The sequence below is a fragment of the Microplitis mediator genome, chromosome 3, assembly GCF_029852145.1.
Source record: "Microplitis mediator isolate UGA2020A chromosome 3, iyMicMedi2.1, whole genome shotgun sequence".
Lineage (NCBI taxonomy): Eukaryota > Metazoa > Arthropoda > Insecta > Hymenoptera > Braconidae > Microplitis > Microplitis mediator.
Window position 1 is genome coordinate 16,057,445 of NC_079971.1, and position 26,785 is coordinate 16,084,229.

At 33.6% G+C, this 26,785-nt stretch overlaps 3 protein-coding genes across 3 annotated transcripts; 1 reads left to right on the forward strand and 2 right to left on the reverse strand.

The window, feature by feature from the left end:
- Positions 1–2,295: 2,295 nt before the first annotated feature.
- LOC130665936 (uncharacterized) lies at positions 2,296–6,606 on the reverse strand. Its single transcript, XM_057466565.1, has 2 exons — positions 6,421–6,606; positions 2,296–6,273 (listed from the first exon to the last, which is right to left on the reverse strand). Exons 1-2 carry the CDS (start codon positions 6,604–6,606, stop codon positions 2,296–2,298), a joined length of 4,164 nt encoding a protein of 1,387 aa, XP_057322548.1.
- Positions 6,607–7,667: 1,061 nt separating this feature from the next.
- LOC130665937 (uncharacterized) lies at positions 7,668–8,823 on the reverse strand. Its single transcript, XM_057466566.1, has 2 exons — positions 8,166–8,823; positions 7,668–8,050 (listed from the first exon to the last, which is right to left on the reverse strand). The coding sequence occupies exons 1-2, from the start codon at positions 8,782–8,784 to the stop codon at positions 7,668–7,670; spliced, it is 1,002 nt and encodes a 333-aa protein (XP_057322549.1). The 5' UTR covers positions 8,785–8,823.
- An 11,642-nt stretch (positions 8,824–20,465) lies between these two features.
- Positions 20,466–21,698, forward strand: LOC130665938 (uncharacterized). The gene has a single exon (XM_057466567.1). The coding sequence runs from the start codon at positions 20,466–20,468 to the stop codon at positions 21,696–21,698; it is 1,233 nt and encodes a 410-aa protein (XP_057322550.1).
- The last annotated feature ends 5,087 nt before the right edge of the window (positions 21,699–26,785 follow it).

Consider the following 26,785-nt stretch of genomic DNA (forward strand, 5'->3'; position numbering starts at 1 on the left):
ATACCTTATCTTATCTTCCGCAACTTTCACTTTTATTTTGTTATAAACAAATGAGTCAATTTTTTCTGAAAATTTACACTTTTATCTATTTTTCCCCCATTTTTTCACCAAAATTGTAGTGGGGATTCGTATTATAAAGAGTGGTTTTCGTTCAGAGTCTTTACAGTTCTTCACCAGCTCTCCAGTGTTCTCAAAAGTAGTAGTGTGAAGTTAGATATCAAATATATTTCTGTAAACCTGTAATAGTTATTATAAACCTTGTGTTGAAGTGCTTATGTGTTATTCGAGGCAGTTTGGAGAAAAAAATTTTATTTGTAAGTATTATCTATTTATGCTATCGTTTATTTTTCTAATTCAAATTATGACATCAGTGAAAAAATATGTTTTTTTTTTTTTAATTTTGACAGTCGGCAAAATGGATTTCACAAAAATTAATGGAACCACAACCTTGAAAGACATCTTACCTAAGAGGCAAATGGGTGAATTAAATGTCAATGGCGAATACCAGGTCACTAAATTAAAACTAATTAACACAAAATTTGGCGACAGCATTGTCGCATCGCTGGATAGTCAGTTTTGTGTTTATTTGCCAAAACGTGCTACTACTGCCATTCGAGAGGATTCAACACTTTTACCATCATTGAATGAAGTAGTTGAAGAACAAAACTTATTTATTAGATATCTTGGTGGGAAATATAACAAATTTGAATTCTTCATTAACGAACAGAACTAATATCATAAACTAATAATAACAATAATAATAACATGTAGTTCTTTAGAATAAAAAAAAAAAAAAATTCCAATTATAATGAATTGAAAAACGTCTTAATTTATTTATATATATAGTAAGCTATTTCATAAACTAAATTATTAAATTGATAATAACCATAATTATTATTATAAAGATAATAATTTAAAAGATAATAATAATATTAATATTAAAAAAAAAAAATGAATAAATACATATACATTTATGAAAAAAAAAAAAAATTTTGCTTTATTAAAATATATATACATGATACATAATAATAATAATTATAAATATAAATTATATTAAATAATGAATAATACTAATAATGACAAAAAAAATATCATACATGACACTAAAAATTATAATATTCAAATAATAATAATAATAATCATATTGAATCATAAGTAATAATTTAAAAAAATAATAAATAAATAAAAAATAAAAGAATCGATAAAAAAATCTTTAGAAAAAGAAAAAAAATGTCATTTCATAATACTAAAATAATAATATTAAAATACTAATAATAAAAAAAAAAAATTGATAAAAAATTTTTGTTTTTTTTTTTTTATTTAAATCTTATAAAAATACAATACATAGTACTGATAATAATAATAATAATAAAAATAATAATAAAAAATAATAATAATAATAATAATAATAATAAAAATAATAATAAAATAATAATAATAATAATAATAATAATAATAATAATAATAATAATGATAGTAATACAAAATTAATACATTGAAATTAAAAATAAAAATAATTTTATAATGAATATCTAAAAATTAAGTTTTACAACAACAACGTAAAACATTGAAAGCTGAATATATATATATATATATATATATATATATATATATGTAAAGTAGAGGATGTACTAATTGGATCTGGTGCAGGTGTTGGTGATTTTAACAATCAAAAATTACTCAAGATTTGTAAAATATAAATTATAGATTTATTTACACTTATTTACACTTTAATTGTAAGAATACTGTATAGCGAATGCGACTTAATACTAGCTAGCGAATGCGACTTAATACACGAGTATAAGAGAAACACGTGGTACTTTGTGGTTAAACACACGGAAATTACTTTGAGTAATTTATTATAAGCGGATGACAATTTATTTATATCCAATAAATAGCAGCCTTGATATACTGACTAAGTATTGAATATAATTCAGCACAAGAATTACTTTAAAAGCACAAGAAAACTTTTATAATAGCGAAGCGATTTTAGTACACGAGGTGAACTATTCAAAAGCACGTTGAGAATTAAATTATGAAAATGTCGTAAAAGAAAGCCCACAACGGTTTCTTTGTGACGTCAGAGCGGTCGACCAATGAGAAATTAGACAACGACGCTAACGAGATTTCAGCCAATAGGAAAAATCCACGTAGCCCGTTGAGATCTTAAGCCAATGAGTGCGTTTCATGTCGCAACTCTTTTATTCAAAGTTGGAACTAATAATTCAAATGATGGAATTTTCCTATTGGTTGAGATCTCGCGCGTAAGTTTGAATTAGCGAAAGTGCTGCCGACCTATTGGTGAGGCTCGGCGTTCTCAGGTGGTAGCGAATTGGGTCTTGACTGAACATTCTCCCCAGCGCTGGCGACGGTGTCGACAGGATTGTCCTCTGGAGAGTGAACTGGCAGCACGCACAGTTTAGCGATTGGTCTAACAAGTTCAGAGGTAGCGGTCTTCAGGGTGACGACTCGAGTCAACCCATCTCGTCCTGGATGTAGAGCGAGTACTCTAGCGAGTGGCCATTTTGATGGTGGGAACCTCTCATCAGTCAGCAGGACTAATGAGCCCACTTTGATAATATTTGATGGATGATGCCACTTCGATATTGATTGATGTCGTTGTAAATACTCGGACGACCATCTAGTCCAGAATGTCTGGAACATTTGTTGTAATTGTTGCCAGCGTGACAACGTAGCGGTATTGTTTTCCAGCAGCGAAGGTCCTGGCACAGCGATTAGAGGTTCACCGATGAGAAAGTGTCCAGGAGTCAAAGCGGTTAAGTCTGCAGGATCTTCGGATAGCGGAGCGATCGGTCTTGAATTTAACACAGCCTCAATCTGTGTTAAAACTGTAGCGAGTTGGTCGTAAGTCAATAGCGATTCACCAATAGTTCGAATAAGATGGAACTTGATTGACTTGACGGCTGCTTCCCACTTGCCACCAAAGTGGGGAGCACTTGGCGGGTTGAACTTCCAGTCTGTGTCATCTGTAGCGAGTAGATACTGAAGTTCCCGTAGCTGTTTTGATCCTACTGCGAATTCTCTCTTTAGCGTGGCGTCTGCTCCTACAAAATTTGTACCACAGTCCGAGTATAGGGTACTGCAGGCGCCTCTCCTACTAGTAAATCTTCTGAATGCTGCGACGAAAGCGTCAGTAGAATAGTCGGTGACAATTTCGATATGTATAGCGGACGTAGCGAGACATACAAAAACAGCGATCCAACCCTTATAGGTTTTCGCACCTCGACCTTGAAATGTCTTCAGTGTTACTGGCCCAGCGTAGTCTATTCCAGTGTGCAAGAATGCTTTAGATGGTCTTACACGAGCGGATGGCAATTGTCCCATAAGTTGTTGTGCACGAACACCTCTATGTCTCGTGCACACGACGCAGCGAAGAATATGAGACCTGACTGGAACACGGCCACCTTCTATCCAGACAGATCTCCTTAGATCAGCGAGTGTCAATTGAGTTCCCCCATGGAATGTCTTTTGATGCGAATGCTCTATCAGTAGCGTACTTAGACGTGATGATCGTGGTAAAATAGCTGGATTTTTTTGATCATCATCCAGTAGCGAATTCTTCAAGCGACCGCCGACTCTGAGTACTCCATTGTAGTCGACGTAGGGAATCAATTTAGCGAGACGATGATTTCGATGTAGAGAATCACCATCTTTCAGTAGTTTCAGCTCTTGCGAATAGTACTGACTTTGAGTATACTTGATCAGCAAAGTCTTAGCGAGTTCCAGGTCAACTGTAGAGAGTGGTGTGGCCAGTGTGGACTGTGGCACTTTTTTAAATTTAGCGATGGCACGAAGGCAGATTCCAAGCGTGCGAAGTAGTGGTGACAACTTAGAGAATTTATCCAATAGCGTATGTAGCGGGTGTGAATCTGCCTTGTAGATGGTAAAAACCAGACCTGGACGTTCTTCAAGATGTGATACCGTCTGAGTAGGGATGTCAAAAGATGGCCAGTTTTCTTTTGATTGACTGAGCCACTTAGGTCCCGTCCACCATAGCGAATGCTGTTCCAATTTAGCTGCTGTTAAACCTCTTGAAGCGCAGTCAGCTGGGTTAAGTTTCCCAGGAACAAAATCCCAGTTGACACTTGGTAGCGATTCCTGAATCTTGGTAACTCTGTTGCGAATGTAGACCTTCCATCTAGCGGGGTTGTTTCGTATCCACGTTAAGGATACAGCGGAGTCTGTCCACATGAAGATTGGTACATTTTCAAGTTTCAAGACTGTCTTTACGTAGAGTACCAGTTGAGCGAGTAATACAGCGGCATTGAGCTCCATTCTTGGTATAGATATTGGTTTCAGTGGTGCAACTTGTGTTTTGGCACACACTAGCGAAATATTGGAGCTTCCAGTAGCGTCAGTAACCTTTAAGTAGACGACAGCAGCCATAGCGAGTTGCGAAGCGTCAGAGAATCCATGTAATTCAATCGATACACCAGTTCTTACATGATTCCAGCGAGGTATCTGAATCTTCGAGATCTGATGTAGTTCATCTCGAAACAAATTCCATTCTTGAAGAAGCAACGGTGATAGCGTAGCATCCCAATCGAAGTTCTGCAGCCATAGCTTCTGCATGAACATCTTGGCTCTTACGATGATAGGTGCCAAAAACCCAAGCGGGTCGAACAAGCGAGCAATTTCAGATAAAATTGTGCGTTTAGTAGTTGGAGATGCTTCTGGTAGCGAATAGCCAAACTGGAATTTATCTTGAGTAGAATTCCAGGTTAACCCGAGCACTTTTACTGTAGTATCCCCAAGTTCTCGTGGTGTATCTTCTTGGGTTTCAACTGGAGCGACTTCAGACAGTAATTCTGTTGAATTACTTGCCCATTTTGCAAGCGGGAAGCATCCTGCGGCACACATATTTTTTGTGTCGAGAGCAACTTGAATTGCCTCAGCGAGTTCATCTGCGCCTCCATAGATGTCATCAACGTAGCGGGTGTTTGTCAGCGGTTCAACAGCTTTTGGAAATTTATTTCCTTCATCTTCAGCGAGTTGTAAAAGTGCTCTTCCAGCGAGATATGGAGCTGATGTTGTTCCATACGTAACCGTAGCGAGTGCAAATACTGTTGGTAGGTCCTCTTCGTCAAACCAGAGTATGCACTGTAGATGATGATCTTCCTTGTCAACTGCGATCTGACGAAACATCTTAGTTACGTCAGTAGCGAATAGATAGCGGTGACAGCGAATTCGAATCAGTACATCACTGATGTCAACTTGAATCTTGGGGCCCACATGGAGTATCTCGTTGATGGATACGCCTGATGTCGTTTTCCATGACCCATTGAATACCACCCTGAGCTTGGTGGTAGTGCTCTGTTCTTTGAGTACCCCATGATGAGGTAACATGTAGCTATTTGGTGGTAAATCCTTTAATTTTACGCGTCTCATGTGTCCCAAGTCTTCATATTCTTTCAGGAAGTCGTAGTATAGCTTCTTGTAGATTGGATCTTTGTCCAGACGTTTGCGAAGACGAAGTAAAGCGTATTGCGCAGCTCGTAGCGAGTCACCCAGTTGACTTGGAGAAGATTTAAGCGGCAAGCGAACGACATATCGACCATCAGTCTGTCTGTAGTGTGTATTGACAAAGTGTTGTTCACACTTTTCTTCATCTTCATTGTAGTGTATAGCGAATTCTGTCTGTGGTTCTTCTTGATACCAAAACTTGCTCAGCAAGTCTTGTAGTTGATCATCAACAGTAACATGATGACCATAAGCTGTTAATTTTGATGTAGCGGTGTCCACAGATCCATAGATGATCCAGCCAAGCGTCGTTGACTGAGCGATTGGGTCATTGTCATTACCCTTCCTTATTTTAGCGTTGATTATGTGTGCAGCTGGTGCTGCACCCAGAATGATGTCAATAGGTCGAGATGTTAAGAAGTCTGGATCAGCGAGTTGCAGACCTTTTATATGCGGCCATTTCTTGTTGGTTAGCGTGAATGACGGCAAGTTCACCGTCAATAGAGCAAGCACATGAGCTTGGATAGTAATAGAAGCGGAACTATGTAGCGAATGCAGCGACACCTGGCATGATCCAAGTGAATTTCCAGCTGACACATTACCAATCCCTCGTAATGGTATAGCTGCCTTGTTTAGCGGTATATCCAACTTCTTAATTAGCGAATGCGTCACAAAGGATAACTCCGATCCTTGATCAATAAGTACACGGGCAGTACATGTACTTCCTGTTAGCAAATTCAACTTGACAAGCGCGGTAGCGAGTAAGAGATCAATTGATAGCGATTGTGTTAACTGAAAGCAGAAAGAGTTAGCAAATTCTGTCAAAGGTATCGAAATCGGAACTATTCGGTACCTTGGCGAGAAGCGGTGCCTCAATAAGCGAATTCATCGATGTAGCGTCCTAATGAATCGATGAGGTTAGTGCAGCGAATAATAAACCATTTCCAAGCGGTCGTGGAGGCATCCTTTTTTGACAAGAGTCCGTGAACTTTCTAGAATAGTAAGTTCAGCATCAATAGCGGGTGCACCTTGGGTAGCGAAAATGGCGTCGGTCAAGCGGGTAGACATATTGCGCATCGCGTCGATGCGTTGCATTTGTAAAGCGACTTGGGCTTCGGCGGCCATCTTGTTTCAACGTAGCACACAAAATGGACGCGGTAAGTGAAAACCGACGCTAAGTTTTCGATCGTAAATCTAATTGTCTTTATTACACCGGTGTGTAATTATGATCACCACGGGCAGCACTCTAGCAGTGCTCAGCAATGCCCACGGCACTTAGCGATTTCACTGCACAAAAACTGGTCACTCACTATTTTCTCACAATTTTTTTTGATGTTTTAATTTTAATAATTTTTGATTGTAAAAATCCACACCAGATCCGGCTCGAAGGACCAAAATGTAAAGTAGAGGATGTACTAATTGGATCTGGTGCAGGTGTTGGTGATTTTAACAATCAAAAATTACTCAAGATTTGTAAAATATAAATTATAGATTTATTTACACTTATTTACACTTTAATTGTAAGAATACTGTATAGCGAATGCGACTTAATACTAGCTAGCGAATGCGACTTAATACACGAGTATAAGAGAAACACGTGGTACTTTGTGGTTAAACACACGGAAATTACTTTGAGTAATTTATTATAAGCGGATGACAATTTATTTATATCCAATAAATAGCAGCCTTGATATACTGACTAAGTATTGAATATAATTCAGCACAAGAATTACTTTAAAAGCACAAGAAAACTTTTATAATAGCGAAGCGATTTTAGTACACGAGGTGAACTATTCAAAAGCACGTTGAGAATTAAATTATGAAAATGTCGTAAAAGAAAGCCCACAACGGTTTCTTTGTGACGTCAGAGCGGTCGACCAATGAGAAAATTAGACAACGACGCTAACGAGATTTCAGCCAATAGGAAAAATCCACGTAGCCCGTTGAGATCTTAAGCCAATGAGTGCGTTTCATGTCGCAACTCTTTTATTCAAAGTTGGAACTAATAATTCAAATGATGGAATTTTCCTATTGGTTGAGATCTCGCGCGTAAGTTTGAATTAGCGAAAGTGCTGCCGACCTATTGGTGAGGCTCGGCGTTCTCAGGTGGTAGCGAATTGGGTCTTGACTGAACAATATATATATATATATATATATTTACAATAATGATAATAACAATAATCAAGTTAAAATTCACCGTCCATGTTTAGTCCATTGAAGTCAGCAGCTTCCATATTTAACTGGTTCAGCAGCACCTGACAATTTCGTTGCAGTTGGTGGTATTGGAGCTGCCAGTAATCGATTTCCTGGCTTTGCTCTACGAATACTGAAGCATCGAGGTCCTGCAGCGCTCGTAAACGTTTTACTTCCCCTTCGAGCCACTGTTCACGTTCCTGATGCCGCTGCAGGTCCGATTGCTGCTGCTGTATCTGAAGCTGCTGCTGCCCCATCTGAAGCTGCCACTGCTCCATCTGAAGCTGCTGCTGCTGCTGAACTTGTTGGAGTCTCTCAATCTCCATCGACTGCTGCTCACGTATGTGGTCCAATCCACGCATCAATTCAACTTCAACTGAAAAAAAAAATACAAACAAATAAGATTAAAAATTTTATTCAAATAATAATGATAATAATTATAATGGTAATAATAATAATAATAATAATAATAATAATAATAATAATAATACCATCATAAGTTGATGTTGAGTCAGAGTCGCTGATCTCTGGTGATGGTGGTTTACGGGTATACCAAAGGGGCTTACCCCCATGAATCAATGGAGCTGCTGGCCGTCGTCTGCACTGCTGCTCTCGATCCTGCTGCTGCTGCTGCTGCTGCTGCTGCTCGGCTACTCCCAGCAGTTCGTCGATGTCGAGCTGATCATTCAGCACATCATCGATTGCTGTATCCATTGATTGATCATCATCAACATTGAACCATCCGGTTGACTCCATCAGTGTGTTGACCAGCGATGGAGGTGGTGCGACTGTTGGTGAACCCAACATCGCTTGATTTTTAAAAAAATCAACAGCGCGCTCCTCAACCAGTGTATAATTCTCAGCTGATGGTTCATCTGCTGAATCATGGGTTAACTTGAACCACCAATGATCATCAGTCCAAGTTAACCGGGTTGGCATTTCACCGTCAATGGTGAAGATATGGTCCCATAACCATTCGCATTTTATAGCCGTATCATCATTCAGCAAGCACATCCCGACCTCGCGATCTACTTCCTCAAAAATAAGGAAGTGTGAGTGGCTGCTGATCCACTCATCAGGGATGTAGCATGAGGTGATCATATTACCCATATTCTACAAAAAATTTAAATCAAAATGAAAAAAAATGGAAACAAGAAAATAATAAGAATGTTATAAAAAAATAACTCAGATTTATGTACTTACATTTTTATTCTTGAAGAAGAATTGATATAAAACCAAAAAGATTTAAAAATTTGAAGATTGTTTTTTACTTAATAACACAAACACAAACACACACTAAACTTTTAAAAATTCAAATGAAATTTAAAAAACTTTTAAAAAATTGAACGTTTTACCGAATTACACACACACACAAAACACACACTACACTACACTTGTGTTGAATTTAAAAAAATTTTAAAAGTGTAAAAAATTTTTTTGATTAAAAGTTTGACTTGATGACGTACACTTATTATGAATTCAATGAAAAAAAAATTTTTAACTGTAAAAATTCAAAGTTGCACTACACTTTGAAGTTTTGAGTAGAATATATGTTATATTATAAAAATGCACCTACTTATATACTAGAAACCCCTACTTAAATATTGAAAAAAAATGTCCTACCCATAATTATCTTGAAATGACCAATAGTCAAAACGTTTCAGTAAAAGTTAACAAAAATCTCATGACTATTTCCACTACCATCAAAAATCAATTTTGAGCTCCACCCATAAAAATTTTTTCTATAAAATTTATATGTTATGAAAACAATTATTAAATAAATTTATATATGTCTTAATGATTTTTCTTATTTAAATTTTAATAAAATTATAATTGAAGCTTTTCCATATAATGAAATACAAATGAGTAAGCTTCTAAATAAACTATATCAAGAGATCTTGAAAAATTCTGAAAACTGATTACTTCTATACTAAAAGTTTTATGCATGAGAAATTTGATAATTTCATTGGCTTAATCTGATTTAAATATTTTCCATATAAAATATAATCTAATTTTTTTAATTTTAATAAATTATAATTAAAGCTTTTCCATATAAAGAAATACAAATTAGTAAGTTTCTAAATAAACTATATCAAGAGATCGCAAAAAAAATTTTCAAAACTAATTATTTACATACTAAAAGTTTTATACATAAGAAATTTGCTAATTTTCATTGGCTTTTAATCTAATTTATATATTTTTCTCATATACGACAATCATTTATGGTTTAATAAAATCATATGTTGAATATATTATTTAATGGTTATTTATATGGAAGATAATTAGTGATAATTCGTTTATTCTTTCAGCATTGTTATCAATACAATCAGTTTTAAGTTTTTAATCCTATCATAAAATAGAGTAGTTCTTTAAGTGAGTCATTTAGTTATAACTAAAATATAAATTGTCGATATACGCACGAGCTTATGGAAGGACCTTATTTGTATAGAGGCCATAAAATTTCTCACTTTCCTTTCCAATACAAATAACCCATAAGAGGTATAAATTATATTTGAACGATTTCTTATCTTCAATTATTAGTATACCTTACGTAGCAAACGTTTTTTGTTTTTTAATGCAATGTTGAAAAATATTTTTTTCACTAAGATTCTTATCACAACACTATAGAGAAAATATAAACTAACATAATTATGAATCAGTTAAGAGGCAATAGAAAAAATATTTTTTATCAAATAACATTTAAAAAATTGTTAAAAATAAGTATTTTTATGATTTTACATAATTATGATAGTGCATTAGATTATTTTAATCTCCATTGAATCAGTTAAGAGAGGCAATAAAAAAATAAAAATATTTTTTTATCAAATAATATTAAAGAAAATTGTTAAAAATAATTATTTTCATAATTATGTTGAGGTGATTTACTGCTACACATATATGCACATCCAAATTTTCATTTTTTTTGTAATGAATCATGAAATAAAAATAATAATAATAATGATAAATATACAACTAAAAAATATCAATGATGAAGGAAATAAAATGCATCCTTTTAAGTACCCTTATCTTAAAATTTATACATTAAAATTTTTTAAGAATGCGTCATATTGTTAAACATTTAAAAGAGAAATTGTTATTCCTAGAATTGATATAAATAATGATAACTTCAAGATTGCCCATTGGTCAGAAGTTTTATCATTATCTATATAAAGAAGGAGTTTTCAGTAAACATCATCAGTTGACTTTTTAAGTTAAACACGATTTTAACTGTGAAAATTGTAACAAAATCATAATGTCTATCGTTGAATATAATAATATTCTTAAAACAGTGGCTCAAGCTTATGAGCTATTATCTAAGCTTGATGCTGTGAGTGAAGAGAAATGTCTCACGTGGATAAGAATTTGTAATGACACTTGTGAACAGTTCAATAAATTATTATTAGAACGTAAAAGCAGTGTTCATGAGAGGAAAAACTTACAAACTAACATCTCACTTCTGTGCTGGTATAGTGATAAACTTTTACAATTATCTAAACCAGTGACTGGCGGTGCTCTCAATGCTAATAATATTGTTCAATGGCGAGACTTGGAAAATGCCTTCCAAAATAGAATTAAGACTGGTTGTGTTGTTAATCTGGGGCATATTGACTTGAGAGCATTTTTAAATGATGCGAAAGTTTTAATAATTGAAAAAATTAATAATATTCGAGAACATGAGGGAAACCTCAAAGTAAGCGTCACTCTTTTATGTGGTTTTGAAAATGTTAAAAGTGACGTTACTATAAAAGACAATAAATCCTTCAAAACTAAAAGTGATGAAATTTTAATATCTACTTCACTTGCTGATTGGTTCAATGATAGTGTATATGAGCCGCTATTGAAAAAAGTTGAAGAATTCAATCAGAAAGATTCGGGGTGGAGTTTGAGTGAAATTATAAACTTGATTGTAAATATATCACGATTCGCTCCACTGCAAGTTGGTTTTTCAACATATATGAATCTACCCCAAGATATTAAACAGAAGAGTGCTGTTCTAAACATCAAGAATAATGATGTCTACTGTTTTCTGTGGTGCATCAAAGCTGCATTGTTTCCAGCAAGAAATAACCATCCTGAAAGAGTGTCATCATATCAACATGTGGATGCAGTTTTCAACCATCAAGGTATTAGATTTCCGATATCTCTCAAAGATATCCCTAAATTTGAAAAACTGAATAATTTAAGAATCAACGTTTACGGTATAGAATCGGAAACTGTTAAAAATAATGAAGATAATTTAGATAATATTATAGTTCCTTTATATTTAAGTTCAAATAATTCTGATAAAGAAACTATTCACTTATTAATGGTTGAGACAGATATTACTTTGCATGATGATGATGAAAATCCTGATAGTTATCAACCTATACATCATTTCGCTTTGATTAAAAATCTCTCTCGACTAGTCAAATCTCAAATTTCAAAGTCTAAATCAAGATTATGGTTTTGCGATCGATGTTTAAATCATTTTAGATATGAACATTCACTTGAGAAACACAAGCCAGATTGTTTGAAATATAATAAAGTAAGAATGAGATTGCCGGAGAAAGATGAAGATAAGGTACTAAGTTTTAAAAATTTAAAATATAAGGATCCAGTACCGTTTGTAGTCTATGCTGACCTTGAATGTACTCTCGAGATCGGTGCAGATGATACACAAAAGCATGTCCCTCACAGTGTAGCTTATTACCTGCAGTGTAATTATGACAATTCTTTATCTAAGTTCGAAATCAATCGTTCACCTGATTGTATTATATGGTTTTTAAGAAAATTAGAAATCTTAGGTAGAAATGTTAACAAAGTTTTAAAAAATAATGTTAAAATGTTACCGCTCACAATTGATGAGCAACATTATCATAATAATTCAAAACTTTGTCACATCTGTGGAAAACCATTTAAATTAGCCAATGAAATAAGATGTCGCGATCATTGCCATTTTACTGGAAAGTATCGAGGTCCTGCACATAATGCATGTAATTTAAATTATAAACGGAGTCATACTATTCCTGTTGTTTTTCATAATCTATCTGGTTATGATTCACATTTCATTATTAGATCATTATCTACAGTTTTCGAAGGTCAAATCAATATTTTACCAATTAATAAAGAAAAATATATTGCATTCACCAAGTCAATAAAAAATACATTCGTAAAGTTGAGATTTATAGACTCTTTTCGTTTTATGGCATCAAGTATTGAAAAATTAGCTTCATATCTTGACGATGGTGATAAGAAAATTACAAAAAAATATTACTCTGACTCACAGCAATTTCAATTAGCTATACGTAAAGGTGTATTTCCCTATGAATACATTGATTCAATTGATAAGCTTGACGATACTAAATTACCTGAAAAAAAATTATTTTATTCCAAACTTAATGATTGTGATATTTCAGACGAAGATTACAATCATGCCAAACAAGTTTGGAATAAATTTAATATAAATACCCTCGGTGAATATTCAGATTTATATTTAAAAACTGACGTATTATTACTGGCTGATATATTTGAGAATTTCCGCAGCAGTTGTTACAAAACATATGAATTAGATCCATTGCATTATTACACTGCACCAGGGCTTGCTTTTGATGCTATGCTTAAACTCACAGATGTAAAATTAGATTTATTAGATGATCCTGAGATGATATTATTTTTTGAAAAAGGCATTAGAGGCGGTGTTTCCCAATGTACAAATCGATACGCAAAAGCTAATAATCGATTCATGGGCGAAGATTTTGATCAAAGCAAAGATGAATCTTATCTCATGTATTATGATGTAAATAATTTATATGGAGCAGCTATGAGCATGCCTTTGCCTCAAGGTTCTTTTGAGTGGATACATGAGGATATTGATGTACAAAATGTTGATAAATTTTTTAATGATAACAAGTCAATTGGATATATTTTAGAAGTAGATTTAGAATATCCTATAGAATTACATGATGAGCATAGAGATTTACCCCTTTGCCCTGAACATTTTATACCACCAGGCAGTAAATATTCTAAATTAGCTACAACACTTTATTCTAAGGAGAAATATGTTATTCATTATATAAATTTACAGCAGTGTCTTAATTTAGGAATGAAGCTTGTAAAAGTTCATCGAGTTTTGAAATTCAAGCAATCAGCTTGGTTAAAGCAATATATTGATAAAAATACTGAATGTCGCAAAAACGCACAAAATGAATTTGAAAAGAACTTTTACAAGCTTATGAATAATGCTGTATTTGGTAAAACTATGGAAAATGTTCGAAAATATTCAGATGTGAGAATGGTGAACAAGTGGGAGGGTAGATATGGGGCAAAAGCTCTGATATCAAAACCTAATTTCCATAGTTTTATAATTTACGATGAAAACCTAGTCATAATAGAATTAAGGAGAGTAAATCTATACTTTAATAAACCAATTTACATTGGTTTTAGCATCATAGACTTATCAAAAACTTTTATTTATGATTTTCACTATAACTATATTAAGAAAAATTTTAATGTTAATGAATCAAAATTATTATACACTGATACTGATAGTTTAATTTATCAATTTAATGTACCTAATATCTATGACACCATCAAACGCGACATCGAAAAGTTTGATACCTCTGACTACCCACCAAATAATGTTTACAACATTCCATTGAAAAATAAAAAAGTAATTGGACTTATGAAAGATGAGTGCAATGGTCAAATAATGGCCAAGTTCGTTGGGTTACGTGCAAAACTTTATGCATTCAAAATTCATAAGAATAATATAGCTAAAAAGAGAGCTAAGGGTGTCAAAGGATCCACTTTGCGAAAGATCACGTTTGATGATTTTCAGAATTGTCTAGTGAACCATGTACATATAACAAAACATCAATATTTGATTAGAAGTAGTCATCATGATGTGAAAACAATTAAACAGAGTAAATTAGCATTAAGTTGGAATGATAATAAAAGGAAATTAAGTGACACCTCAACTGATACTTTACCTTGGGGTTATAAATTATCAAATAAAAAGATAAAAACTAGATAATAATATAGATAAAATGTATTTAATTCTAAGTTTGTAAAAATAAATTTGAATAAATATGGTTGATATTAAAATAAATACTCAGAATTGTTTATTATTATTATTTTTATTTATTAATACTATAGAAAATACATGATAATTTTATGAATCAGACTCATTAATCCAACTATTATGTGAATTATCAAAGCCTAGCCATTTAACGTACATTTTATTTCCACGTTTTTTTAAAATTTTCTCAACTAGATAAACATCTGAATACTTGACTTTACTGAGTTCTTCAGCATAAAATCCTCCTTCGATCGGTTGATCCTGATAATCAATCAGCTTGTATGTTATTGGATTTGTTTTTTGTATTGTCTTAATTGTGAAAATTTCAGTCGTCCAGTTTGGTGTGTAACCCTTTTCAAACACATGTTTATACTTGCTTATTCGAACTTTATCTCCAACTTTAAATTTATTTTGTTTTCGCGCCTGTTTACTTTGAAGAGGTTTGTAAATTGTCTGAAGTATGTGTTCTTCATTACCAACAGTTACATCTGCAGGTTTCTTTTTGATGGTCCGATGTTTCGTGTGGTTATAATTATCGATCAAGTCCTCAAGTATATCGATCCATTTGTAATTTCCACGTTCTGTAAACTCGCGCCACATTTTATTTTTAAGGGTTCGATTGAAACGTTCACATATGGATGCCTTCAAATTACTAAATGTTGAGTACATATGAATCCTATAATGTTTCATGAGATCTTTGAATTCTTCATTATAAAATTCTTTGCCTTGATCAACGTGAAGATTTTTAGGTTTCCGCCCTTGCTGTAACACAGAATTCATAGCGTTTTTAACGTCACTGCCACTTTTACTTTTGATTGGAACTGCCCAAGCGTACTTTGAAAAATTATCTATAATTGTGAGTAGATATTTATATCCACTATTAGCTGAAGAGTATGGTATCATCTCAACCAAATCAGCTTGCCAAGTTTCATCGAGTCCTCGAATGTCAACATGACGACGAGTATAATTTTTTCGTGCTGGTTTGTGAAGCTCTTGAGCTATGACTTTCTTCTTATTTTCCATGTTTTTCAAGTTTAGATATTCTACGTTCAAAATCAGCTAATATTCCACCATTACGTATTACAGATCTCGTAAGCGTTGATATACGATTTTCTTGCGTTTGGCTATATAGAACCAGTTCACTATGACTCTCTTCTAATGCACTCACTTTGGTTGTCAATTTGTTAATGAGGTCTTGATCTCTACTTATCATTTGATTCTCTAGCTTAACTATTTCAACCGTTACTTTATCTTCAAGATCAGTCATACGATGTTTATTGTAGTCACTGATTGCTTTTACACTGTCTAATTCTTGTTTTATTGCAATTTTCATGGTATTATATGTGATTGCATTACTTCCATTCTTAGGTTCTGCAACATTACATAACCTTTTTCCATCCAAGTCGAACTGTCCATCATCTGTTAACTTGAAACCTTTTCCAGGCGGTCCAACACCACTACTACAGCCTTTAAATTGCGCCTGATTCGATTGTGAAGATACACGTCCAAATATATCGATACCCATTTTGATGATCCGCTCTTCTCGAATGTTACTTTATAAATGATAAATTATTGTTAATGCCCCTCTTAATAAATAATTTCAGCTTCACGCAGCTCTTCAATAATTGAAATTATCTCATTCGAATGACTAGAGTTGCCAGCTGTTTGAGATGCTATCAACAGACGAAGGCGATCTACAAGTTCATTAGGATCATCCCAATAAATATAATCCACATATTTTCGTTTCTTTGAAACAGTCATAAAGTTAGGCAGCCCTTTACCTCTTTTTATTGGTGATCCAACAAAGTCAGCAATATATTTAATATATTTAGAACTCTTATCAACATAAAGACTTCTTTCAGATTCATAATTTTTCTTGTGTGTATTTGTGGATATGATCAGTTTATGGTACACATCTAAGTCATTTTTAGTAATAGATTTTTCATTTGGATCACTTTTAAACAACAATTCTATAAGCCCTGGAGATAAGATATGATTTTGATGATTCACTAAAATAGTATTATCACCAAATTGGACAGGTGAATTACCAAAAAATAATTGGTTATTTTTTTTACGAATACCAAATCTTGTATCTAGGCCTTTAGGATTTTTTTTATTCAACATCTCAATATATTTAGATATAGAGTTATCATATTTCAGTGGTGTGCTTGTAGAGGTTGGAGGGTTCGATATAATGGTTTCATCCAAGTTGATGCTACTAGTACTGTTCACATTTAAATCATCATAAGTATTCTGACCATGATGTATGTCACTATTATCATTAATAGTTTGATAGTCACTATGTTCACGTTTCTTCAGAAAAAAATTTTGCACTGATTCATCCTCTTTTTAAATTTCTTGTTTCAATGCCTTTGAATTCTCAACTAACGTCCTTAACGGTGTCACTATAGGTTTAAACATTTCATTTGCAGTTTGTTCCGAAGTGTCTTTATCAACTTTTAATATTTTATGTTTCTGTCTTATTGCATCACTAACTTTAGATATTTGTAGCAGCATATCTTTCTGCTGAGAAATATTTCTACACGCCATGTTTGCACTCTTGAATGTCCTTTATAACTGTGTCAATTTGTATAGTGATGATTAATTTATACTTATAAAACAGTCAAAACCTTTTCTATAACGTCCATTATTCAATTCACTATCCTTATCAATAACAACAAATTCGTGTTTGTTATCACTTTTCTTATCATTCCAGCATGCTGAACATAAATCTTTGAATTCACTGTATGGCATATCTGTATTCACATGATCATCATATATGTGCTTCAAATTCATTTCATCTTGACGAAAAAGTACAAGAAAATTGGCATTGTCACGTATCAGATGTTTTGGTATACGTGTATAGGTTTGACAGAGATAAAAGCTATCAACATTTTTGTGTCGCCCCATACAAAAATATGCTCTGACATGATCTTGCTTCTCACAAGCTACGTCATCGAATATCGTAAGAGAATTTGGTTGCGCATCATCTGGATTAACAACTGATTCATGATCATTAAATGGGAAGTATCCAACTCCTTCTATAGGCTGTAGTGCTGACTCTAAGAATTTATATTTAGGTTGACTCAGTGATTTAGAGTATACATAAATGTTCTCAAATCTCAAACCGTTAGGATGAGTAATTAGTGCAAGGAGTGCATTTGTTTTCCCACAATTTGATGGTCCACAAAGGACTGCTCGAACAGTATTTGGTAGCAGTGCACCATGACGTTTTTGAATTTTTTTCTCATCACCTTGAATTATTTGATCAAAATTGATCACAGGTAATTTAGCTGTCTGTTTTTCAAACTTCATTTTGAATTATTTTAGATAACACTAAATACTGCGTTAATCCGCCGATGACTCAATTCTAACTCAACGATATACCTATTAGTACCGAGTATTTATACGATTGAGATCAGTCATAAAGCTACAATGGCTAAGAGCGGACGTACCAGTAAAGTCAAAACTAAGCGTGGCAAAGGTTTTGTCAACAGTGTAATAAATAAATTACCAATAGAATTACATGTGCCGGGATATCAGTACTGTAGACCTGGTACAAAATTAACGAAAAGATTAGCTCGAGGTGATCCAGGTATAAATCCTCTGGACAGAGCATGCAAAGCGCATGACATTGCTTATTCTAAAAATCCAGACAATATGGCGGCACGTCATGCGGCTGATAAAGATCTGGCTGAAAAAGCTTTGCAACGTCTTCATGCAAAAGATGCTAGCCTTGGTGAAAAAGCCGTGGCTTGGGGGGTCAATAAAACCATGCGAGTCAAGAGAAGTTTGGGTATGGGCATGAAAAAGAATATTCGAGTACCTCGCCATATGTTAGATGTGCCTCTAGTATCTAAATCTCGTAGGATACGAGTACCACGAAAAAATGGTGAAATAAGACCAAAAGTTGGTGGAATATTACTTAAAAAAGAGTTGAAAATAAAGAGGGGGAAGTTTAAAAGAAATGGTAAAAAGAAAAAGAAGACAGTAAAGAAAAAAAAAAAAAAACTTGTTCCCATCAGGCAAATTATAAAATCAGCTAAAAAAACTATGAATAAAAGTGTACTTTTACAGGGGAATGAGTACATTTCACCATATAAGTCTGCATTGCGAGGTGCTCGTGAAGCTGTAAAAATGGTTGGTGGGAAAAAAAACATACGATCATCACGTGTATTTCCAATGCCACAAATAAAAGCGGGTGGATTGTTACCATTTTTATTACCAATTTTTGCTGGCTTAAGCGCTACTGGTGCATTAGCTGGGGGCGCTGCTGGTATCGCTAAAACTGTAATGGCGACTAGGGAAGCCAGACGTGAATTGGAGGAGGCTAAACGGCATAATTCAACAATGGAAGCTATAGCCTTAGGTAAAGGGTTATACTTGTCACCATACAAGACTGGAATGGGATTATTCTTGAGCCCTCCACCAAAAAACGTGTAACGCTACCTCATCGAGCTCTCACCAATTTCGATTTAATCAAGTATGCAAAGGATTTAAAAATTCCATGTTTCCGAGGTGTTTTTATGAGAAATAATTTACCAAAGTCTGGTCCATGGAAAAAAGAATCAGCAATCATAAATCTAGATGATAAAAATGGTAGTGGAACTCATTGGGTTGCATACAAGAAGAATGGTGATGACGTCATCTATTTTGACAGCTTTGGTAACCTCCAACCACCATATGATCTCATGAAATATCTCGATGTTGGTAGCGTTAAATATAATCATCAGAAGTATCAAGATTATGATACTGTTATATGTGGACATTTGTGTTTAAAATTCCTCAATAATGAACTATAAATGGGTGTGGATTGATTGATGTGTGTTTAGTCATGGCTGATTCGTTGACGTTAACACTATCTGGAGCTACCTCCACATTGGAAGCTCAATATTTCCCACCGATTGAATTGTCACCGGGAAAAACTTATGTCTTGGGACTTGTGGAATTGTTAACATTCAATTCTATACCTAATGTTGATGAAGGTTGTAATAAGTTCTATTTATCCAGCGCAAATAGAAAGGAAGCAGATAAAATTATATTGATACCTACCGGAAGTTATGAACTACGTGACATTGAAAAGTATTTGATAAAGGAATTACCTGAGGGTGTAGAGTTGAGTATCAAAGCAAATAACAATGAATTACATAGTGAAATTAAATGTAATCGAATTGTAAATTTCGAACCGAAAGATTCAATCGCATCATTATTGGGATTTGGAAATCGTCGCCTTGCACCGTACCTTATACACAAATCTGATTTACCAATAAAAATCCTTAAAATCAATGCACTGCGAGTTAAGTGCAATATTACTAATGGTGCATATATGAATAACCATAAAGTTCACACAGTCCATGAATTTTTCCCAAGTGTTGCACCAGGTTATAAGATCATTGAAGTACCATCTCACATCATTTACTTACCAGTCGCAGTACAGTCAATACATAATCTTCAGCTGCGAATTGTTGATCAAGATGGGAATTTGGTGAATTTTCGTAGTGAAACGATTACAATAAGATTGCATATAAAATCAGTGAAATAATGGGGATTGTATTTGATAAAAAGATTGGCGGCAGCTATAAAAGTGGATCATCATGTCTGAAACCCATCAGTCATCGTGCTCCTGTCAGAGTGCTAACACCCCAGAACGTGGAATTCCTCAAAAGTCTAGGATTAAAATTACGTGGAAGATTGGCAAAATAAGGAAAGTTAATTTGTGCTGCATTATATTACCATGGCGGAAATCTTAGACATTCAGAAACCAATCATCTTTGATGAATCAATTTCTCACTATGAGGTTCATTCACATCAACCTTATGCTTCATCAACATTTAACAATAGTGATGAAATTAGAATCAGTATTCAACATCAGGACTTATGCATTCTACCAAGCAAAAGTTCTTTGCACATTTGCGGAAGATTTGTAAAAGAAGATGGCACCGGCGCAGGTGCAACTATGAACTTAGTCAATATGGCTATTTGTCATATGTTTGAAGAAATACGCTATGAATTAAATGCTGTTGAAATTGATAGATGTAAAAATGTGGGTCTTACAAGTCTCATGAAAAATTATATATCTTTGAGTCCTGGGCAAGTCAATTTAATGGAGAATGCTGGATGGTTGATCAATAATGATAGTAAATTGACTAATGATGATGGATATTTCAACATTTCTATACCACTAAATTACATACTTGGATTTGCCGAAGATTATAATCGTATTATCATGAATGCCAAACATGAATTAATTCTTATACGATCAAATTCTGATGTTAATACATATATACATACACCTGCTGCCGCTGGTGAGAGGGCTGAAATAGTGAAACTTCTTCTCAATAAGGTAGAATGGAATGTCCCATACGTTACAATGTCAGACAAGCAAAAAATTCAAGCACTCAATTTTATTGCTAATGATCCAGCTATATCAATAAGCTTTCGCACATGGCAATTGTATGAATACCCACTACTCCCTCGAACAACGAAACATGTTTGGCCAATCAAGACTTCGACGCAATTGGAAAAGCCGCGATATGTGATCCTAGGATTTCAAACTGCTAGAAAAAATGATGTAACGAAAAACGCCAGTCAATTCGATCATTGTAATATCAGAGATGTAAAGCTATTTCTCAATTCTCAAAGTTATCCATATGGGAATTTAAATCTAAACATTAGTCGTAATCAGTATGCTTTAATATATGATATGTATACTAATTTTCAAACATCATACTATAATAAAGAATCGAAACCATTATTGACAAAAACTGAATATTTACAAGAAGCACCACTCTATATTATCGACTGTTCGAGGCAAAATGAATCTATTAAATCTGGACCAGTTGATATTCGTCTTGAGTTTGAATCTGATGAACAGTTTCCGGATCGAACATCTGCATATTGTCTTATTTTGCACGATCGTATAATTGAGTATAATCCATTAAGTAGTACTGTAAGAAAATTAACTTAAACATGTATTGTATTGAGGAGTAGGAGGGAGATGAAAGAAATAAAACTGACTTTCATTATAATTATTGTTTTTTATTTATATCATACCTTTCAATATACATTATTATTATTATTATTATTATTATTATTATTATTTTAATTAGTATAAGTAGTGTTAAGATCTACATACATACATATAAAGTTTAGATATTAATTTATTTTCGTACATTATCTTTCATGTTGTTGCATGTAGTACAATATTTTCTTAACGGGTAAAGCCATATTCCTGGAATATCATAGCTCGAAGCTGATAGTGGGTTATGTTTGATACAAAATGAATAGTCCATTAATTTTTCATTATACTTTAAATGCCCTGGAAGTATATCCCATACAAATTTAATTTGTGATTTTGCAACACGTAAAATGAACAAATCATCGAGACATGCAATGTCAGTGACGTCCATTTTCCTTAAATCATTTAATTGGTAAAACAGTTGAACAGACTTTTCGTAGGATTTCCCAACACCCCAATACTTCAAAAACCAGTGCTTGAGTTGTTGTGTTGTACCAAATGCACATGCGAAGTGACCTCTCTTTGTGTGTTTGATACGATGCAAACATCGTGGTTTGTTAAGTTCTTCTAAGCAATCGAGTGAAAAATGTCGCATCAACTGTAGATCAATGATTGGAACGGCAAAATCGATTATCTTTTCAAGTCTTTCCCTCGCCTGTGCTCCTTGGACATAAAAGTAGCGCACTTTTTTTATTAATTCAGCCATTATTGGTTTAAATGAATCATATGGTGTATCGCCTATATCCCACATGATTCCATGTCGATCGCCATTTTCATCTTCACTTTCACGCATAACTGTAGCATTTATGTATTCCATTGGTGGTTGGAATAGCCAATACTGACAATGATACAATCCATTGGTATATTTAGTATTATTTATATCAATAATACACAGCTCCTTTACAACAAATGCACAATTCGGCATTTCAAATCCAACAAAGTCGATTATTAGCTCCATTGTTTTTATTTATTGATCATGCGATTTTGCAACTTTTCCAATTTTCTTATTAGATTTACTATTTCTATTAAGCGATCGATTCTATTGATTGCATCTGGGCATGTAGCTTGAGCTCTAATCCAATCCAAAATGAATGGATGTCGAACAGATAACTCAAAAATTGGATTACTATACTTAGCCATAAGCACAGATAGGGAACGATCGAGTTAAACACATTTAACCACTAACTTAACACACAAAAAACGTATACTGTACTGTACTGACTTCTCGGATAAATTGAGGTTTTATAATACGAATCCCCACTACAATTTTGGTGAAAAAATGGGGGAAAAATAGATAAAAGTGTAAATTTTCAGAAAAAATTGACTCATTTGTTTATAACAAAATAAAAGTGAAAGTTGCGGAAGATAAGATAAGGTATACACGTATTAATAAGTAAAAAATGCGTCATTTGTTATAAAAATATCCCCACCCTTCCGCATACCTTAAACTTTAATCTTAAAAACATTTAAACAATAACAACATACGTCATTTTTCCCACTTAAATTTAAAAAATACCCCCCACTCCAACGCCCTCTATATCCTTATTCATGAACCATATCAATCCCATATCCCCACCCCAAAGTCCAGGCCCCGATCCTACAGCATCAATCTCATATCCCCTCCCCCAATCCCCCTTCCCGCAAACCCCCAAATCTACTAGGAAAATGCCACAAGCGCCCTCTCTCGGATACCACCCTGGAAGATCAACAGAAAGCGCCACTAGCGCACCCTATCTCAACTGTCAGTATGAAAAATTCCCCCAAACCCCCCACTTATCCATGAGGGTATTGCAGATCCCTGTTGTGGGAGGGAAAGCCTCTCTCCTTATCTACTTTAGTTGCAGACGTTTAAATTTCTGCATTTTATTTATAGAAAATTTTGAAATCGCATAAAAATGGTCCAATAAATGATGTGCTCATCAACTTTTTTTTCGTATTCGTTATAATTTTCAGTTGATAAAAATGAACTTTGCAGAAATTTTCAAAGCTGATAATTTTCAGAAAATAAACAGAATAGTGAAAATCGCGTTAAAAAGAGTAAATATCATCAAAGAAACAATAAACAGAAAAATCAATAGCCTAATTTATGCACAAATTGTTGCGTTGAAAATATCGTATAGTAATTTACTTCAGTTGTGTGAAATTCATCACGAATTAATAAAAATTGATCAATGTAAAAATTGTAATACAAATCCTACACCAATTATTTCATGGGTCGTTACATGCAGAGGATATGGTTATAAACAATAAAATTACTGGTTATTAGAAAAAATATTTTTATATTCATTAATTCGAATAATCTTGGATAGTAATCTTTTACTCTTTTTCTTCTTCTTCTTCTTCAGCATCATCTATACAAGGTTCAGCAAATTCAGTTCCTTCATTTATATTTTTATTGTCATCATCTTGATTTTCATCCGAAGTCAAGCTACCGATAATGTCGCTGTATGACTGTGGAACTTGGTCACCATCAAACCATTTAAATTCGAGATGGTTTTTCGCTCGATTCCATCCATAATCAGCAGGTGTTGAATGTCCTAGAAGATCTTTTAAATGTGCATTTTTTCAAAATTTTGTAATATATAATGATCTCGAAAAGTGTTGTGGAGTTCTACCGTACATGAAGATATGTTTGATGCATCAAAATTTGATAAATTCAATTTAAACGTCTGATTAACGTCATCTACTCTATATGTTTTTAGAATAATTACATATCTACCATCGTTGGTTTTATTTGTTTTTTTAATATTATAAATATGACACACAAACTCCTCAATCATCTCCAAAGTAGATAAATAGTCAGTGATATCGAATTCATGAACCGCACTAAACATTTGTTGAAATTTTTTGATTTATTTAACTTTTCAAGTGGCTTTTTTTTATCTTTGCGGAAAAATGCTGGGTTGTAAGTGCAGCCTGTAAGAGCGTGAAAAGCTGGTAAAGCATTGCAGAGGATATAACCCATGATCTCGTGAATTTTAGTAACATTGATGTAACGACGTGAATTTCCTGTTCTAAAGTCAACCCAAATTTTTGAAGAGCTCTGTAAATGCTCAATATTTCCGATCATGATTATCGGAAGATCAGCATCACAAGAACGTATGATCACATTAAAGTCAAAAGTGATACAGCAAACATGATATATTATTTTTGTTGTAATTTCTTCATGACCATAACAAGACAATTTTTCATGCGGTGTTTGTATAACTTTATGATTATCAGCTTTCAATTGATACCAATCATCGAAATTAATATTAATGATTTTATTGCCTAAAATGCTAGAGTCACATTCTTGCCAATGCTTAAGGAAAAAACCGACTGAAGCTTCTCTGAACTGGAAATTTTCCATTTCTTGGGTAAAATCAGAAGGGTGGACTTGATTGGATCCAGATATTTTGAAATCACTTTCTATTCGTCCACTTATAGTCTTATTAGTATCATTACTAGATGGTATAAACTGTCTGGTATAATATCAATTCTAGAAGTTAAAATCTTGCATAACCAGGATAATATTTTTGTCGATAAATCTCCAAAAGTTCTTGGTAATTCTTTTTGAGAATTAATACAAAAGAAACCATCAACTATATAAACATCATTGTGATCTGATTTATTAGATTCTGTTGAATTCTCCAAAATTTTTAATAATACCATTTTATCCGTTTTACAAACTGATCGATCCATATGCGAGAGCATCGAAGGTACTGGTGTTAACTGCAAACATAGTACTTTTTTAATATCAATATTGTTATTTATTGACAATGCTCAGAGACGGCCAAACAAATCACGTTGAAGACTAATTTCCTGAACTTTTCCGGGAACAATGACTTTCTTCTTTTTTACTGTTTTGACAAGTTTGTCCTTTTTGTTTCTGGATCGGTAACGTATATCTTTGTAGGTCCGTAATACATTCAGTTATACACATTGTTCGAGCATTATCTCGACCCCCTGTTTCTCAACATCCAACAGAAATTCTTCAACTCCACTTGTAGCCTCTTTTCCTGTTGTGATATTATATAATTTATCATGATCCAAAGTGGGATCAAAAGAATTGATATAGTCGTTTAAAGATTTTATAAAATTTGAAATCTGTTCACTGTTTTTTTTTTCCTCACACTCATTCTTAAATCTGTTGTAACATTTTCAGCTGTCTTCAGTGTAACATCATTTAATACATGTGTAATTATAGTCGTTTATAATGCATGACTCCTAGCCCATCTTTGTCGCGCTGGTATGGAATTCGTCATGTTAGCAATATTTCTAGAAGCATCTGCATTTATTGTTTGTTCTAATGACAAATCTACAGGAATTCGGCAAAAAGGTTTGTTTGTTCTTCTAATACCAATTGATCCATTTCTTAATTCATCAGTAAGACCTGGATGTGTATTTTCAACATTCATGAATTTATCATGATAAAAGACCATAGCACGAGAATAGTTTTGCAGATTGAAAGCAAAATATAAGTTTATCAGTTTTGGCAAAATATAGTTAAATAGTTCAAAATTAGACATACGAATACTTTTCTCTAGAAATAAGTAGTAGTTCACCAAATTTATGTATATCATATAAAATTGCGCAGTTTTACCGTGTTTCCCCTCCAGAGTCTTATTCCTATACATTTCATATCTCTCTAATAGTTTCGATAATTCTTCACCTTCAATTTGTGGATTAGTTGATTTTAAATTTGCTAAATTATTTCATTAAATTGTTCCATTATGCAATCATTTATTGCAATTTTTTCTGTTTTCAGAAATTTTTTAAAATGGATTACTTGTAAAGCAATAGATACAATTGGGTGGAGTCTTCTGCATCGGTTGAACTGAGTTCCTAACGAAAACCCATTCAATGATCCACCAGCGATCAATCTGCTGTTTTCTATAACGTTTGTCAAACCACAGTTATCTATGAATTTACTAATAGCTTTCAATTAAGCCATCATAGCATGAAACATACCTAAATGTATAAATATGTAATCAAAGTTAGGTTTATTCATGGATTGAATGCCGTAGGTTACTTTGGCGATTTGTAAATTATATGTC